The sequence below is a fragment of the Embiotoca jacksoni genome, unplaced genomic scaffold, assembly GCF_022577435.1.
Source record: "Embiotoca jacksoni isolate LCO1_2020_lvr unplaced genomic scaffold, fEmbJac1.0.p SCAF_73, whole genome shotgun sequence".
Lineage (NCBI taxonomy): Eukaryota > Metazoa > Chordata > Actinopteri > Embiotocidae > Embiotoca > Embiotoca jacksoni.
Window position 1 is genome coordinate 704432 of NW_027185429.1, and position 18254 is coordinate 722685.

Consider the following 18254-nt stretch of genomic DNA (forward strand, 5'->3'; position numbering starts at 1 on the left):
AATCACTTGTGTGTGATGTTAAAGTGCTTTAAGAGGAGAACTCCTCAGATTGTGTATCAGCTGGTCATTAATCTGGAGCTGCTATTTAAACCATTTAGTGGTAATGTTCTGCTCTTTACCTCCATTAATACAGTAAACAGGATCACCACCACCGCTTTTCACAGATTACTTCTGTTACTTGCCGAAGCCTCCAAAACTAAACACCCCGAGGACCTGTTCACGTCGGAGATCCTGGACTTTGGATCATTTTTAATCAATAAAACCTGTAAAAAAACAACACAACAAGACTTTTATATGAAGATTTTTATCTGATGCACAAACACAAACGACTGATGGGTTGAAAAACAGTTTGAAAATCCTTCAGGCCTCAGAACAAAACCGCGGACGGGCCCTTTATCTCATTTACAAATGTACAAATCCAGCGTCTCCTCAGGAGGAGTGGACGATGGGCCGGCTGTACGCTCCGTGGTAGTAGCTGTCGCTGTGGCCGGGATCCAGGCCGGGCTTGGCGGCCACCAGAGCCCCGGACACCGGGCAGCCGTAGCCTCCGTACGGTACCACCGGCTCCAGCTTGTGGTGCTGCGGCTCGGACATGAGGTTGTTGATGGAGAACGGGTGGTTGAAGGAGTAGTGCGGGTGGTAGTGGTCCGCCTTCAGGTGGGCGGCCTCGTGCAGCAGCAGCGGGTGGTGGGGGTGGGGGTGGTGGTGGTGGAGCAGGTGCTGGGTGTGCACGAGCGGGGAGGGCACGCGCACGGGGCTGCAGGGCAGCAGTTCACCCCGGTGCGGTTTGAGCTCGACCCCCTTCACGTCAGAGGACCGGGGGGGGGAGGAGGAGGAGGAGTGCGGGGAGTCCGAACCGGAGCCGCTGCTGGGGACCGAACCGCCCTCCGAGCCGGGCTTCCCCGCCGCCTCCTTGTCCCCGGTACCGGCCTTCTTCCCGGACTTGAAGCGCTTCTGCCGCCGGAGGTAGCAGCCGTTCTCGAACATGTTCCCGGAGTCCGGGTGGAGGGCCCAGAACGAGCCCTTCCCCGGTTTGTCCGGTGAGCGCGGCACCTTGATGAAGCAGTCGTTGAAGGACAGCGAGTGCCGGATGGAGTTCTGCCAGCGCTGCTGGTTCTGCCGGTAGAACGGGAACAGGTCCATGATCCACTGGTAGATCTCGTTCAGCGTCAGCATCTTGCTGCCGGACTGCTGGATCGCCATGGTGATCAGAGAGATGTACGAGTACGGCGGCTTGGCGTGCGTGTAGTTCCTGCGGTACGGTTTGGCCTCCCGGGACCGGATGCTGCAGGCCTGCCCGTACACCGGGCTCATCACCGGCATGTTCCCGTACGGCGGCGGGCTCATGGAGCTCATGCTCGGCGGCAGGCCCGCCATCCCGGGTCCAGCCTGCGCCGCGGCCCCGGAGCTCTGACACATCCCGGCGGGCACCGGGGCGTTGCTGACCCCGACCGGGTTGACGTAATGCGCGTTCATGTGGCCGGTGCCCGTCAGGCCAGGCGCGCTCATGTAGCTGCTCATGGAGTTCATGGGCAGACCGGAGTTCATGTTTCCCGCTGAAGGGTAACACTGAAACACAGAGACCGGTAATCAGGTGATCAGGTAATCAGGTGATCAGGTAATCAGGTGATCAGGTAATCAGGTGATCAGGTAATCAGGTGATCAGGTGAGACTTCATCAACAGGTTCACGTGTTTATTAAATATCTCTAATTCATCCTAAATGATAATCAAAAGATCAATAATCAGTTTTATAAAGTTAATCAAACAACAGCTCAGAAAAGAAAACAAACCTGTAAAACCAGAAATTAAACCATAACAATGAATTTAGTTTTCTTTGCTTTAAAGGTGATATTTTATTTTATGCTGCTGATTATTTTTATTCATTTAATGGGTCATTTAATAGTTTGTTTTATTCCACCAAAACCCAAAATATAAAGTTTACTGTTACACAATAAGACAAGCAGGAACTATACAGGATCAATAGACTGGTAATATTTGTATTTGATAAGTGACTTAAATTATAAATTGATTATCAAAATGGTTGCTGATTAATGATCTGATTATCAACCGGGTTAATTGATTAATTGACTGAAGCTGCAGTTTCTGTCTCTATTATATTTTTTCATTAAATCTGATTTCCTTCATTATTCAGCTATAATTATATTCGCAAACAAAACTGAGTTAATTCAATTAAATTAGTTTCACTGAGATGTAACATGCATTTCTTCCATATTCAGTTATTATTGTTATTTCTCATAATTGTTTTAAACATTATATCACATGATATTTTTACTAATAACAGTTTTGGATTCCCTAAGAGCCTCATAATAAAGAATATTTGTTTGTATTTAAGTCACTCTCAGAGAAATCTTTAACTTCATGAACATCTTTTTACCCAAAAGTTACCGACTGTTGTCAGTTATTGCCTTTTATTAAGAGTTTTACTGCTTTACATTAAAATCTGGATCTTACGTCTTGATATCTTCTCTAATATATTCATAATACGTGATTTGATCTTTTATTAGACCTCACATACTGAAGTCAAGAATCCTCCATTCCAGAAGATAAAAATGAGACATCTCAATATTATTTGACTTTTTTTCCCTTTGATAATTACCACATGTATTTCTCCTGAAAACACCCAAGTAGATTATGTTCTTTCATTGTTTTGGAAGTCTTACTTTTCGAAGGTGTAATCCACTTTTTATTTTCAGATTATATCTTTCATTAATCTCCTTTAAAATGGTATTTTTTTAGTTTTTGTGAGGAGCTGCAGGAAGACAGCGACCAGTTGGTGGAACAGAGGACGAACTTAAAGAGCGGTAAGCTGTCTTTTTATTTCTCAACATGAAGGTCTGGATGTCATAAAGCTTCCTCCACACTGCAGGCAGAAATAAAACGGAATGCTGCAGGAAAATACATTTTTATTTTGGAAGTTTTTTTCTGTAGAAAAGTGCCCCATGTTGCTTAAAAATGACAAATTCACAAATTCTTTTTTGTGAATATTTCCCCCATCTTCGGTCTTCACTAACATGAGAATAAAATACAGCATTTAAAGGAGGAGTCATTTGAAAACAGTTAACATCAGAAGGCCTAAAACCAAAAGTCTGATCAAATTTACCTTTATTTAAATTTATTTTCAGATCAAACAAGGCTTTTATTTAATACAAATATATTTACCCAGTTGAGTACAAATTATCTCAAGAAAAATAGTCTGTATAAAATAGTCCGTTTTAATTTTATGTTTTCAGATAAAAAGGAAGGTTTCATAAAAACATAAAGCAACTGTAATCTCTCATTTTAATGCACAGCAGAGATAACAATTATGTTTTAAGAAATGAAATGACCTTTAACTGGGAAATAAAGCTTGTATTTTAAAGTGTGCATCCTTATTAAAACCGAGAGGCCGTAAGTGGCCTTTCGTTAAATGTCCCGTTAATTATGCTTCTGATCAGTTTCCTCTGAAGGAGGAAGTTCCTGATCAATAATCACGGATCGATATTCTCACTAATATTAAAATGTATAATAATCAGCGGAGCGCCGCTCGCATCGTTTCCCGCCCTCCGGACACCGACCTCGGCCTCTCCGTAGTAGTAGCTGCTGCTCCAGTCCGGGTGCTCGTGTCCCTCCATCTTAACGGCGCTCAGCATCGTGCACGTTCCTCCACAGATTCATCCAGCGGCTTCACGCGAGGCGGGAAAAAACGAGCACGTGAGCCCCGCCGGTAACGGGCCGGTGGATCCTGGCTGTTGAGTCCCGGAGCTGGTTCACACCTGAGCGGAGACTGTGACCGAAGGACGGTTCCTGCTCACTGAGCCGCTCCGGCACCTGCGCTCGCGCTGCTGCAGAGCTGCTGTCCAATCAGCTGCCTGCATCCCAGGGCCGGATTAACCTGAGGGGGGGGGGGGCAGAGATGTAGTGGGGCCCCCGGAGCCTCACAAACATGCCAGTTTTATTACCAGAAAACAACTAAAACTTTAAATTATTTTAGGAAAAAATGGCAACATTTCTGAGGTAGCAGCTCAAGTGAATATTTAGTTTCCTGCTTTTGATTTTCAAAACCTGAAAGTTTGGATGGAAGGAGGTTTATGTGCATTTTAGTTTAGAAGAACTTTAACTTTACAACCAACACTCTCAATATTTGTTGAATAAAATAAAGTATCGCCTAATAAATGTTGAGACCGGTACTCTGTACAAGACAAAGAGCACAAGATGGAGGATCTGACGTTACATTGTACTTTTAATATTAATTAATATAAAATGACCAGAGATGGAAGCAAACCGACCACAAACTCCTTAAATCACCACGGGTGACACCTCTGATGAGAAATGACCAACCAGAAAATATAAAGAATATGATGATTTTCTCAGTCAGTCACTTGATTGATTGTCTGGTTTGTGGATATTCAGACTGGTGAGAAAACTAAACTGATAAACTAGCAGTCGAAAAACCACAAAATTATTAACAATAAATTAAAATAAGGCATCAAATCTTCACATAGGGGCGGCACGGTGGTGCAGTGGTTAGCACTGTCACCTCACAGCAAAAAAAAGGTTCGGGGTTCGAATCCGGTCCTGGGCCTTTCTGTGAGGAGTTTGCATGTTCTCCCTGTGCTTGCGTGGGTTCTCTCCGGGTTCTCCGGCTTCCTCCCATCATCCAAAAACATGCACCTCAGGTCAGGTTACCTGGCGCCGCGCTAGTGGCAGCCTGCTGCAGCAGCTCCCCCCTGAGAGCCCCCCTGCTGTAGTGAAGACATTTCCCCTCGGGGATTAATAAAGTAAAATTAAAAAAACATATCAGCTGCAGTCATTAAATTTACAATATTCTCTCAACAAAACTAATTTACATGATTATTAATGCAGCTGCAAGTTAATTTTTTTTAGAACAACATCCTGTTTTATATGTTGTATTTGCAAACATCCTTAATATTGTTCAGTAACTGAAGTTTTCAAATGACTAGTGGAGAAAAAAAGAAGAATATTTGCATCTAGTCTCGGTTTAGAAATATTGAGGTCTAAAAACGTCAGCGGCATCGAGGGCAACGTTTGCAGGCGAGTATGTTGACGTTGTAAAATATCTGTGCAGCAACAATGGAAATGATTTCATCATTTGTCCAGAAGTCAGTGGGAGAAAGTTTAAGTTTAAAGTGGTTTGAAATTAAGATCCTCCTCCTCCTCCTCCTCCTCCTCCTCCTCTTCCTCCTCTCCCTCTTCCTCCCCCACCTCCTCCTCCTCCTCCTCCTCACTGTTTGCGGTGTGAGGGTGTGTGTTTACCTGACGGACGGTACACAAAGCAGAGGAGAGGGACCACCCTGCTCTCTGCACACACTCCTCCTGTCGTCCCTCCTGGATGTCAAACAGCCACAAATATCTCCGTCTTCTTTCTTTCTTTCTGTTTTCGTGTGTCTCCGACGGTCGAACAGCTGCAGGAGAAGAACTGAACTCTCCGGTGGACGTTTAAATCAGACGTCCGTCGTCCTCTGCAGAACATCGACGTCTCACCTGGAAACAGTCGCGTATTCAAAACAACATGATTCAGTTCTGTTAAATCATTTCTGGTTTGTTTGTTGAGATTTGAGATGTCACGGACACACTAATAATTCACTCATCTGTAAAATACAGTTCTATTAAGGTCACAATTTCAGGTGTATTGAACCATAAATCCTGATGATATTATAATTTAAGTGAATGTGACTTTGACCCAGATGAGCTGCAGGAAACGGACGGATTTACCGAATAAAACCGATTCTTGCTTCAGTCATTTTTCAAATTAAATATTCAGAAAAGTTACACAATGTAAAGATTTATGATGATAAATCTTTGAGTTTATAACTGATGAACAAACAACAGGAGAATAAACAGCTGCTGGGAGACGACATGTAACGCCTTTAATATTGTCATTTAATTTAAACGACATCGTGGGAGACGAGACGCAGACTTCGACTCTTTATTCACCAAAAACAGATCAAACTTTCATTTGTCCCACAAGTCACCACGTTTTTAAAGGAATAATGCACATAAATCTATATTTCTCTCTGTCGTTCCTGAGGGAACACAAACTGACCACCGACACACTGGGACCACCGGGAATACTGGGAACACCGGCAATATCGGGAATACTGGGAATGCTGGGGACACCGGGAATGCTGGGAACACTGGGAATGCTGGGAACACCGGCAATATCGGGAATACTGGGAATACTGGGAACACCGGGACCACTGGGACTCCCACCTGCTACAGGTGATCGTTAACATGAAGGAAAATATTTTTTCCAACAAACCACATGCTGATGATTTTCTCCCCAGAAACAGTCGAGTCTGCACATTAACTTGCATTTTATTATTTCTTTGCATGATTTGATTTGACTGCCTGAAAATTATTTTGAAGGATTAAAATGGACTAAAAAACAATAATCTCACTTTCCTCAGGTGAATCTGAATCCTTACTTTAATTTGCAGCTGATAAAAATCGCAGGTTTCATTGACAAACTTCAGAGCTGTTTTTTTGGTGCACATTGTGACTACGCTGACACCTGCTGGTGAGTCCCTGCAACTACAGTAGAATTAAACCACAATTCTACATCTGATTTTGTTGTTGTAATAATAATTAAAACTGATAACACTAAATGCAGCTGTTGTATCTATTTGTAGTTTTACATTTAGATTTATCAATAATTAATCATTAACCCAAACAATTGATTCTGTTTTTTACTTTTTCTGTTTGGTGTGTTTTGCTTTTGCTTTGATTGTTGTTGTTTTTTTTTCTTCACAATCATTCATCTCATTTGTTATTATATGGACACATTTGAAAATCAGTTATTAACTAATCAGGCATATCAGTGAAGTATATGTATATATGAGATGAAAATATAAATAAATCGGTTTTAAGAATGAATTAAAATATCTGACTGTATATTTTATTATAATTATTGTTATTGTTATTGGGTGTGGTTGTAATAGTAGGTGTAGTAGCAGTGGGAATAACAGTCATAGTGGCATCACGAGAAAAACAAAAGTCGAAAGGTTTGTAGAGGATTTTGTACCTGCCGGCCTTCCGTACACCGGAAGTAGCGACCGGCTGTCAGCTGTTAGCTCTGATTGTGCAACACAAGGGCAGAAGATCAACGACGTCATTTGAACAACTTCTGCTTGAAATTCTTCCTTTTAACAGTCAACCAGCTGATTCCTCAACCGGAAGTCTAAAGGTGAGCTAATTTAAAATAAGAGGACGTAAACTGGACGTTCAGTTTAAAATGAAAGCTTTAATGATTTGATAATGTTGTAACATTTATTTAAATATTATTTCATGCTCCAGTATTATGGCGGAAAGTTAAATCATTCGTGTAAAATAAGAACTCACTCTTCTAAATATTTCTCCTAACAAACATGTTTACTGTCAGAAAACTCAGGTAAAAGTATAAGATTCACGTATTTGTGTGAAACAACCCTGAAACAGTTAACTGTCTGTTTGTTGCTGGTTTCATACATTTTTCTTATTTTATTTTGGAAGATTGGAAAATGTACTTATCACCCTTTCAAAATAAAGTTACAAGTTGTTTCACAGTGGCATGTTAAAATATTTCAAGACAACAAACTATTAAAATCAGACGAACAACTTCATGTTTTTAAATGTTGAAAATGAATTCTTCTGGCACTAAAGCTGATCTGGTGAACGGTTTCCTCAGATGGCTCCCAAAGCTCTGGAGCCGCTGGCCAGGCGGCTGCTGAAGGGGGTGGTGGTGGTGGAGCTGCTGGGCGTCTTCGGGGCCTACGGCCTGTTTCACAGGATGAACACCAGCCGAAGTAACGACACTCCACTATCAAACAGCCGATGGATCTACGGGAAGGCCTTTCATATCCTCTGGTACAAAATCCTGCTTTATTTCCTCCTGCAGATTTCAGAAACACGATGAAGAGGAGGTTCCCGTCCATCCTGGAAGGTACGATAACTTTCTATCAAACATCCTGCAGGTGATGATTCAGTGACTCTGAGACCTGAAAGAGCTTCTTGTTGATGGAGCACCAAATCTTTATCAGATTGAAATGAGGACAAAATAAGAAAACCAGAAACCCACTCAAGACACCACCCTTAAGAAATGAAGAAAATAGAAACATTAGAGCAGGATTATGAAGGATTGACCCCCAAATACAGAACCGATAAAGTACAAGAGTACAAGTACACGAGTTCCTATAAAGCAACCAGATCTCCCTGAATGTCTCGTTTTGGCCAAAAATCAAAAACATTCAGTTTATTATTTTAAAGAAAAGCATCAACTGTTCACACGGGACTGGAAACAGTAAAACAAATAATATTAATGATTCATGAATGAACTAAATAGTTTCTCTGTTGAATGTGTCGGTTTTATTCATGTTAAACGAGTAAATCGAAGCTTTCGTTTGTTGTATGTGGCACTTTAATTTTGAAACGGGAGCCGTGAAATCTTTTACCTGCAATCTTTAAAATGTAGGTTTTAGTTGATGAATCTAATGTTCAGATTGGAAACATGAACTTTTAGATTAAACTCCGTTATTTAACCCAACATGCAGTTTTTTCATTAAAGGGGCAATCAGGGTTTTAGGTCCTTTTTAAAACCACACTTTTAAGAAAAAAGTATAAAGTGTGATTTAATTGATCAAAACTAAAAAATATAAAAAGTTTCTGTTGTTTCCAAACTTTATGACTGTAAACAAACTGAACCAGGATCAGAAAACAAACAGTTTAATTATAGAAGACATGTCTTCACAGATCACAGCATGAATATTAAATCTAAAGTTTTTACATTTACTGATTGAATAATCTGTTGGTTTTGTGTGAAACTGGAAAGTGTTGATCAACAATAACATGTCACCATGACAACAAAACATCCAACATAAAGTCTTTAATTATACAAAAAAACAAACGTGAACACGACTCCTCTTCGGATTGTGATGATTTTACCTCGTTAACAAAATAAAAGTGGTCGCCGTCAGCTCACTTCCTGCTCGTCTCCCAGTTTACTACCAGTCCAACGAGTGGGCGGGGCTCTACGGCCTCCGGGAGAGGGACCACGAGGCCTGGTCGGCCAAACAGGACTGAAGGCGTCCGTCAGTTTAAAGTCCTCGACGACGACGTCTACTTCTTCTTCTTCTTGGGCCCGAGCGTCCTGCTTCCTGTCCCGGCTCGGCCGAACGTCTTCTTCCTGTTGAACGTGGTCTTCTTCCTGCGCAGCGTCTTGGCGTCGCAGCCGTGGATCCAGTCGTCGCGCTGAGATTCCCACTTCAGCTGCTTCACGGCTGCAGACAGGAAGCGAGAGATTAAAGGACGTTTCAGTTATCGGACGGAGCGACGTAGAGGGACGAGGTTTTACAGGTGAGCTGTGGCCACATCCCATAATAACCCTCAATACAGATCTGACTGAGATTAGGATTTAAAAATCGGGATGATTACATGTTCTCAACACCAAATGCTGTTCCAGAGAGCGTTGCATTATGGGTTGTTTTTAGCCTCAATGTTCGTTGTGTTTTCAGAGTTAAAAAAACAAAACGTTGATACCAATTTTATAAAAATCTATTTTACCAAAAAGAAATTGACATTACAGTAGTTTTCATGCGGTTTAGAGGGGGAGAGTGTAACCGGGGTTATTTTCTGTAGCTGGAATTAACAGATGTTCCCTAAATGCCTCGTGATCAGTGAATCCAGGTGTTTTCATGCAAGATATTCTGATTGGGAACCCAAGGACACTAAGCCCCGCCCACCTGCACTGGAAACCTCAAACCAGACTCTCCCCCTCTAAACTGCATGAAAACTACAGATTTGAACCGTAATGTAATTCTTTTTTCTTAATATGGATTTTATAGAGTTGGTAAAAATAATAATAATAATACGCATCTATTTTAATTAATATAGAAAAATGAGTTGTTTTGGTCTCGTGCATTAATGTTGAACATCATTTGTTCATTTTGTGGTTTTGCCTCATTACAGGAAATATTAATGTTGTGATCCTGATTTGAGCCACATTTTATTTATAGTGATTTTCTCTGGAGAATTTATGAAAATCAGCTGGTATCCAGCGAACTCAATAAAAACCTGACAAACTGTTTTCACATCTGCTGACACTCGGCAGCGTTTCCTTTCACAAACATCACATTTACTTTTTATGGTTTAACGGGTAAAAAAAAAAAGAGGCAAAATTAACATTTTGCAGCTGTATGTTTTCAACCGGGAAGAAAATCCTGTGTTTGCATTTTAATATTTATAATAACATTAAGAATAAAGGAGTAAAAGCTGTGTAGCTAAATCAAACGGAGGTCTCACCTGCTTTGTCCTTGTTGGCCATCGCATTCAGACCGATGTTGTCGAACTTGGAGCCGGCGTTCTCGTCCAGCAGCGATCCAAACTGAAGAGCAAACATTCAAACGTTTGACAACCTGCTCACGTTTCATTAGATATCAGATATTAACTCGCACACAAAGAACAACTCGCCTCTTCAGCCGAAGCAAACATGGCTGCATCTTTCTTCTTCCCTCGTTTAGAAGCTGAAGGAAACAAGGCGCGAACAATAAAACCAACTTTAAAGCAGCGAAAAACGACATTCAAAATAAAAACAGCGCAAAGTAAAGTTGAAACTGACCTGAAGATCCAGAGAAGTCGAGCTCCTCCGAGGATTTCCTCTTCCCCTTCCTGGTCCGAGGCGTTATATCAGGAGCTTCCATCTCATCGTCTGAATCTGAAGGAAAAACGCAAATTATATCGACTGTAACGAGAAAAAGTAAAAGTACGTTTATAAATATGAGAATAGAAGAAGTTTCTTTATTTTTATTTTATGGATTTTTTTTTTTTCTCATTTTCAAGCGTTTATTTTCATTTTGTTTTAGTTTAGAATTTTTCCTGGAAAACAGATCGTTGGTCAACAACCATTTTTCCTCGTAGTTGAAATGAGCGCTGCTCTGGAGGAGGCGTGGCCTCGTTACAGCTCACGTGAAACACAATGAAGATGTATTTTAATGTGAAGTCGTACGAACCTCCGAACGCGCCGTCGTCCTCCAACTCAGGAACTGAAAGATGAAGAGAACGAATCTTTGAACCGTGAACAAGAATACGGAATAACATTTCATTTATGAGACTTTACTGTTCCCCACCTTCATCATCATCATCATCCTCTGCGCCTCCGTCATGGTCCATGAACGTCCCTCCTTCCTCCTCCAGTTCGTCTCCGAAGTCCTCCTCGTCCATGCTGCCCAGAGACACTTCCTCGTCGTCCAGGTCGTCCACGTCCGAGTCCTCCGAGTCGTCCGAGTCCGCAGCCGCTTTCTTCCCCTTTTTACTTTTCACGTTACTGACGGAGGAAGAAAAGAGGAAGAGGATGAAAGTTGGTGACGTGAAGATTGAACTTCCAGACGAAGTAGCGTCTGAACATTCAGTGAGTTCGGTCGACTCACCCGGCGAAGTCCAGATCGTTCTCGGCCACGTTGGTGAAGTACGAGTCTCCTTCAACGGAGTCTGTTCAAAACAACGTCGGTTAAACAATCAGAAATAACATTTCATTATAAATCAGTTTACAACACAAAGATAACTGGTCTTTTCACTTCATATATTACGCAGCACATTTTCATTTGTTGGGGATTCATATATTCATATTTTGTGAATATTGTTTAAATGTTAAAACATCAGCAGCAGCAGCGCCCCCTGGTGTGTGGACGCCATCGCCGCACTTTGTTAACATGAAACGAGCTCTTAAAACGATTGACAGCTTAAAGACTACAAATATGTGAAATTAGACGTTTATAAGAGCTGCTGGTGTTTTGGTTTTGTTATTAATACATTTTATTTTGTTTGGGGAACCAGGAAAAGTTGAATTTAAAGAGTTTAGACTTCATATTTTAGAAGATTTACTGGAAAAACAAAAAAATATTAAATTAGATTTTGGAAACAAATGTGCATTTATTGTTCTCCATTTTCACTGAAATGAATAAATGAATTAAATTCTGATGATAAATTTAACGATACGCCCCTCTAGTCGTTAACGTTGGCTTTCTCATGTTTGTTATATAGAAGTTATTCATCTTTATGATGTATGTTCAGATGAAGCTGCAGATTTGGTTGAGATTTAAAACGTCTTCGTCTGGACTCACCGAGAAGCTTCTCGAACTCGTCGTCGTCCACGTCCTCCACGCTCTCGTTGTCTCCGTCTCCTCGTGGACGACGAGTCTGTTTCTCCTGCTGACGTTTCTTAAAGAAGCTAAAAACAGAGTGGAGAAATACAAAAATGAAACAGGAGAAAACGTTGGGAACATGTTGCGTAGCTTCACCAGTTCTTCTACAACGGAGAAATAAAACCACATTTGATCCATTTTACATTATAAAACATTCGTGACTCACCGATGGAAGAAGATTTCATCCACAGGAATCTGACTTTCTTCTTTGGACAGAAACTCGGAGCAGTTCACTGACAGGAAGAATCAGAACGTTTGATGGATGTTTGAAAAACATTCAACAGGAGGACGAAGAGTTCAGAGAGAAAGTCACCTGGTAGAGAGCTGATGGAGGATCTCCGTTTGGGATTCAAACCGGCAGCGTCCGTGTTCTCTGAGGAGGAAGAACAGCAGAACACGGAATTAACTTCAGCTTCAATGACTTTATTTATCAGATATTCACCGAACACAAATAAACTAAATAAAGTCAGAATATGTGAAGATCTGTTTTCAGTCAGCGTCGTAAAACGAGTCGAAAACAGAACTCGGTAACACAGATGGAGTCGAGACGGCGTTTATTACGTTGTCCCGTCAGCTGTTTGGGGTTTCTGAAGACGAATCGGTCCAAGAACCTGATGAGGGTGAAGTCCTGCAGCGGGTCGCCGGTGTACTGGATGAAGTCTCCCTGAGGAGGTAAACAACAACAAAAGATGTTTACAGAGAAAACAAACGGCTTGTTGACCCCTGGTGGAGGAAATGCTAGTGTGTGAGTGAGAGTGAGTGAGTGAGTGAGAGTGTTTGTGTGTGTGTGTGTGTGTGTGTGTGTGTGTGAGTGAGTGAGTAAGAGAGTGTTTGTGTGTGTGTGTGTGTGTCAGAGTGAGTGAGTAAGAGAGTGTTTGTGTGTGTGTGTGTGTGTCAGAGTGAGTGAGTGAGTGAGTGAGTGTTTGTGTGTGTGTGTGTGTGTGTGAGTGAGTGAGTGAGTGAGTGAGAGTGTTTGTGTGTGTGTGTGTCAGAGTGAGTGAGTAAGAGAGTGTTTGTGTGTGTGTGTGTGTGTCAGAGTGAGTGAGTGAGTGAGTGAGTGTTTGTGTGTGTGTGTGTGTGTGTCAGAGTGAGTGAGTGAGTGAGTGAGAGTGTTTGTGTGTGTGTGTGTGTGTCAGAGTGAGTGAGTGAGTGAGTGAGAGTGAGTGTGTGTGTGTGTGAGAGAGAGAGTGAGTGTGTGAGTGAGTGAGAGTGAGTGTGTGTGAGTGAGTGAGAGTGTTTGTGTGTGTGTGTGTGTGTGTGTGAGAGTGAGTGAGTAAGAGTGTGTGTGTGTGTGTGTGTGTGTGTGTGTGTGTGTGTGTGTGTGTGAGAGAGAGTGTGTAAGTGTGTGTGAGTTTCACCTGCAGGATGGTTTTTGCGAACAGCGACACCGACGGGTGGAAGTGTAGCGACAGCTGCAGAGATACAAACAGGAAGCAGAAACACAATTCATTTCACATTAAAACCCTACATGAACCAGACCCCGTCAAAATAAAAGCTTCATTTGTGTTTCCTGTTGGTTAGTTTGCCGTTTCTCACCCGCTGCAGCTCCCACAGAGTCGTGCGGTCGGCGCCACAGAACAGCGGGTTCCTGTGCAGCGGCTCGTAGCTCTGCGTGCTCTTCACTCCTGAAACAAACAGGAAGGAAGGACAGAAGTCCACATGAAGACAGAAACACGTCCTTCATCTGATAGTTGAACACACTGGAAGCTAAACACAGAAGTAAAAACAGGATTTCTTTCAGCTCGTCTAATTATCAGATAAAAGCTGATATTTATCTTCAAGAGACAAGATTTCTAAAAAATGTCAAACCTGCAACAAACCAAATGTGAAAATAAAAATGTCTGTTTCTAAACTTTTGATTTCACCACTTTAATAAAAATATGGAGAAAACTCTGTCGGAGTCAGACATGGATCAGAGCGGCTCGGACCTTCCAGGTTCTGGTGATGGACCCATGATGCCGCGGGTTTCACCTCCTCTGGCGTCGCGCTTTCTCCTTTCTCCAGTTTGTCGGCGTCCACAAAGCGCTCGTCTTCATCCTCCTCCTCCTCCTCAGCGAGGTCTTTGAACTCCTCCTCCTGTCCGTCCTGAGAACGCAGCAAAGAGACGAGTTAGAAACAAACCGGAAAGACAGTTTCCAGAAAAAGAAAGCGACCTCGTGTTAAAGATGGCAGCAGACTGGACCCAGCAGAAGTCCGGTTCTGCCCGATCCAACAACCCTCCAACTCACCGTCGCCTCCTGCAGGAGCAGCCGGAGGCCCGGCTTGGCCTTCATCACCTCCGACACCAGGAAGAGCGCCCCGCAGGTGAAGCCGGCGTTCTGCTCGGCGCTGACCTGCAGCAGCCGCTTCACGAAGGCCTTGACGCGCCGCAGCGCCACGTCGGCCTTCAGCGACTTGTAGAGCAGGTTGAGGAACATGCTGTGTCGAGAGGACGAGGACAGCCCGGGGTCCAGCAGCTTCCTGCGGGGGGACAGGACGAGATCCAGCATCTTAAAACCACCAGAACGTTCAGTTTCCCTTCAGATGTAATAGTTCATATCTGAGCGGGAGGAGAAGTAGACCCCGCCAGGTGAGGGAGGTTTTACCTGTACAGGGTGACGTAGTAGCGGTTGGAGACGCTCTGCTGGGAATCCATCACCTGGAACAGCAGCATGAGCGCCTGCACCGCCGTGTTGAACTTGACCAAGTGGACGACCTTGAACAGCGTATCCAGCTGCTCCTTCACCTTCTCGTCTCCGGCGCCGGCGTAAGGATACGCCCTGTTCACGCCCGACAGCAGCGCGCTCAGCATCTTCGACTCCACGTCCTTCTTCTTGACGCAGGAGCGGAAGAAGGAGAAGTAGACGGTGATGAGCTTGGCGGCGAGCTCGGCCTCGTCGTGGCTCAGCATCACCTGGCTGAGGAAGCAGACGGCGTAGTACTGCGCCTTGGCGCCGACGTTGGGCCGGAACACGAGGCGCTCCACCTCGCAGCACACCACCACCTTCATGTTGGGGTGTTTGTGCAGCAGCGTCTCCAGCAGGTACGACGCCTTGGCGGCCGTCTTGTACTCGGGGTCTCCCAGCTTGTTGACCACCTGGATGAGCAGCGCCCTCTCCTGCTCCGGCCGGCTGCACAGCAACTCGTGGGCGGTGGCCAGCGCCTTCGACTTGGTGGCCGCCACCGTGTCGTGGGCCACCGAGTCCAGCGCCACCACGAACTCGGCCACCTGGTGCTTCAAATGGTGCTCGAAGTACCAGAGGACGAGGCGGCGGTCGCGGGCGTCGCGGTTGCCGCTGGCCTTCTCCTCCAGCTGGTCGAACGGGTGCTCGGCGAAGGGGCGGAGCTTCCTGTCCTCCGGCAGCAAGTTGGACAGCAGCAGCTCGCGCAGCGTGTCCATCGCCATCAGACCCATCCGCCGGCTGCCCTTCTTCTTCACCATGGACACCAGGTTCTCCACGTGCTCCAGCATGTGCACCGCGGCGTCCTGGATCAGAACCGTCATGGCCGCCATCCTGTCCGCCAGCACGCCGGAGGAGACGACGGTCTTCATCCAGGCGGAGTTGGCTCCTTTCTGCAGGCTCTTCTTGCTCTTGTAGAGATGGACCTCGGCCTCGAACAGCCGCTGGGCGAGCGTCTTGTACTGGGAGACCAGCGCCGGGTCCTGCGGCGCCGACGAGCCCTCGGTCGTGTACTCCAGGTCGAACCATTTCCCGCCGGGTTTGATGAGCAGCACCGACCTCGGCTGGAACTCAAACACGTTCACACTCGGCTTCGGCTTCGTCCCGGCTGAGACGTCTTTGGTCTTCTTCACCTTCTTTTCAGACCCGTTCGACTGACTGCCGGACGCTTCCTCTGCTGCCGCCTTCTTAACTTTGGCCTTCTCGGTCTCCTTCTCGCCGCCTTCGGCGGCGTCGCCCTCCGGCTCGTCTGCGACCACCTGCTGCCCGGCGAACGCCCGGATGCCCAGCTTGGTGATGAATTTCTCCAGCTCACCTTCCTCCAGGTCGTCTATCGCTCCTTTCTTCCCTCCGTCCACGAGCTCGTTGGAGTCGTCCATGCCGGCGAGGAGGACGTAGTCGGCCTGCCGGCGGAGAACAACCCGTCAACTCAACGGTTACAACATGAACAACTTCCAACCAACAGAACCGAGGCAGCGTGAGCTCGTAAAGGTCCGGTTCACACCGCCAGACAAAATCTCTGGATCAATTTTTGAAAGTCTGGACAGCAAAACAAAAAAAAGCACGAAATGGAACTTTTCAAATGGGAATGTGATGCCCCTCCCACTTTCTTGGAGGCGGTCTTCTCCTACTCTGGAGAGCGATTGGCTGACGGTCATCAGCTGATGCGATTCACCTGGAACCTTTGGGCTTTAAAAACAGGCCGGTGTGTTCAGTCTTACGTCCATTCACGGCCTGCGTCGCTGATTTGCTGATTTTCACGTGATTCTTGGTTTGTGTCTATTTTTTATGGATTTAACTTGTTTTAAGTGAATCTCACCTGTTTGAGCCAGTTAACGACAAATGGGGGCTCGTCTGGGATTTATCAAACCTTTTTATTAAGGTAAGTTGTTGTAAATGACTAAGTTGGCTTGTATTTTTCAAATGCTAAATTGAACTGTATTCCTTTTCAGGAGTGCAGCAGGACTTGACTTTGTAGCAAAGCATGCTGGGAGTACGACACGAGATGTTGTTTTATTTAGTTTGAGCCACGTTTCCTTCTGAAGGCTGAAGACCATCTCGATAACAAACCAACCAGATTTCTGCCGATTCACCTGCCTTGCTTTACTGCTCCTTTTCTTTCCCTTAATTTTCTCCTGAATCAAAAATTGCTGGAATAAACTCCAGAGAAAAAACCCTGAAATTTACAGTGTTATTCTGACAATTTCTTTTTAATTTCTTTTACATTTTGATATATTTTAACTTTATTTATTTACTGAAATATTCTCTGATTTATCCATTACATGTTACAGATTGGATCGATGATCAACTCCAGACAGTTTAATTATATATTTTTACATCTTACTAGGTTGTGACAGCAATGTTTGAGCCAATATTTCACATTTACAGCTGAAACAATGAACAGATAACGAATTGATAAGAAAACCAATGAGGAGTTAATTTGTACAAAGCAGTAAGGACTATAGTTCAAGCTTCTACTGAGAGGGTTTGCAGACGTGTTTGTTTCCTGTCCCATGAAGCCCATGTCTGTGGTGGTTGCCAGGCTGACGTCACTGAGGGTTTCCACGGTTCCCTCACGTTAACCATGTTAACCTGTTGTGAATGTTACAGCAGCTTAGGAACACACGTACTCAAACTATTCATCCTATTTTTGCTGAAATCAAACACAGAACTAATAAATAAAGAATATTAAGGACAGAAATATCCACTGAAGGTTTTTTATTGCCGGTAAACTCACCCGAGTTCCTCCGAGCCGTAAAACCTCCTCCAGACTGAACTCCTCTTCATCTTTCTTCGCCTTGTTTGCGCCTTTATCAGCTGCTGGACCTTCATCCTCCTCCTCCTCCTCCCCGCCGCTGTTTCCAGCCTCCGGGTCGTTGTCTTCGGACTGAAACGACATTGTCTTCGGCCCCTTGGACTTTTTGCGTTGCTTGTTTTTCGCTGCCATGCTGACTGCTGCAGCATGAGGAGGACACGTGACCCGGATGTAGAAGGAAGCGTTTCCGTAGCAGGGTTGACAGATTTGACTGACAGCGATTACTTCAGTCGTCGTAACAGAAGGCCGTTTTAATCTTTTATTTTAATACGTAGATTGTATAAATGTAAACCGGTAGTGTAGTGTTGCCATAGACTCAGGAAGTTAAATGAACTGTCGGTTCCAATATTTCCTTGAACATATCTTATTAGCCATGTTTTGGGACCAATCACATTCTTTTCTCCGAACTACGTAATCACCCTTCGTCCAATCAGATGGTTTGTTGTCTCTTCAAACCGTGAAGCGTATTTAATGACGCGACACCACACAGGAAACCCAGGAACATGTTCCTCCACAATAAGATGACGAAGGGAACCAGCATGTGGCTGAACAGTGATTGAGAAGGACTGAAGGACATTTATTGACCA

General features: G+C 44.3%; 3 protein-coding genes across 3 annotated transcripts; 1 reads left to right on the forward strand and 2 right to left on the reverse strand.

Annotated features, from left to right (window-relative positions):
* Positions 1-301: 301 nt before the first annotated feature.
* Positions 302-3733, reverse strand: LOC138215369 (hepatocyte nuclear factor 3-beta-like). Its single transcript, XM_069177479.1, has 2 exons — positions 3577-3733; positions 302-1569 (listed from the first exon to the last, which is right to left on the reverse strand). Exons 1-2 carry the CDS (start codon positions 3649-3651, stop codon positions 430-432), a joined length of 1215 nt encoding a protein of 404 aa, XP_069033580.1. The 5' UTR covers positions 3652-3733; the 3' UTR covers positions 302-429.
* Positions 3734-7086: 3353 nt separating this feature from the next.
* LOC138215349 (protein CEBPZOS-like) lies at positions 7087-10077 on the forward strand. Its single transcript, XM_069177451.1, has 4 exons — positions 7087-7205; positions 7686-7803; positions 7896-7940; positions 8994-10077. Exons 2-4 carry the CDS (start codon positions 7686-7688, stop codon positions 9074-9076), a joined length of 246 nt encoding a protein of 81 aa, XP_069033552.1. The 5' UTR covers positions 7087-7205; the 3' UTR covers positions 9077-10077.
* Positions 8704-17830, reverse strand: cebpz (CCAAT enhancer binding protein zeta). Its single transcript, XM_069177447.1, has 17 exons — positions 17590-17830; positions 14778-16255; positions 14421-14652; positions 14121-14277; positions 13729-13817; positions 13551-13604; positions 12754-12856; positions 12506-12565; positions 12359-12425; positions 12112-12218; positions 11419-11479; positions 11119-11315; positions 11002-11034; positions 10611-10706; positions 10463-10515; positions 10295-10376; positions 8704-9273 (listed from the first exon to the last, which is right to left on the reverse strand). Exons 1-17 carry the CDS (start codon positions 17797-17799, stop codon positions 9113-9115), a joined length of 3240 nt encoding a protein of 1079 aa, XP_069033548.1. The 5' UTR covers positions 17800-17830; the 3' UTR covers positions 8704-9112.
* Positions 17831-18254: the final 424 nt, after the last annotated feature.

Excerpts from the sequence above, each read along its gene's own strand:
- LOC138215369 (XM_069177479.1), bottom strand. The coding sequence starts at position 3,651 with ATGCTGAGCGCCGTTAAGATGGAGGGACACGAGCACCCGGACTGGAGC. Across the intron at positions 1,570-3,576 it reads ACTACTACGGAGAGGCCGAG|TGTTACCCTTCAGCGGGAAA; the intron begins GTCGGTGTCCGG and ends TCTGTGTTTCAG.
- LOC138215349 (XM_069177451.1), top strand. The coding sequence starts at position 7,686 with ATGGCTCCCAAAGCTCTGGAGCCGCTGGCCAGGCGGCTGCTGAAGGGG. Across the intron at positions 7,804-7,895 it reads CAGGATGAACACCAGCCGAA|ATTTCAGAAACACGATGAAG; the intron begins GTAACGACACTC and ends TTCCTCCTGCAG. Across the intron at positions 7,941-8,993 it reads GTTCCCGTCCATCCTGGAAG|TTTACTACCAGTCCAACGAG; the intron begins GTACGATAACTT and ends CTCGTCTCCCAG.
- cebpz (XM_069177447.1), bottom strand. The coding sequence starts at position 17,799 with ATGGCAGCGAAAAACAAGCAACGCAAAAAGTCCAAGGGGCCGAAGACA. Across the intron at positions 12,566-12,753 it reads CAAACAGCTGACGGGACAAC|AGAACACGGACGCTGCCGGT; the intron begins GTAATAAACGCC and ends CTTCCTCCTCAG. Across the intron at positions 9,274-10,294 it reads GGCCAACAAGGACAAAGCAG|CCGTGAAGCAGCTGAAGTGG; the intron begins GTGAGACCTCCG and ends TCCTGTCTGCAG.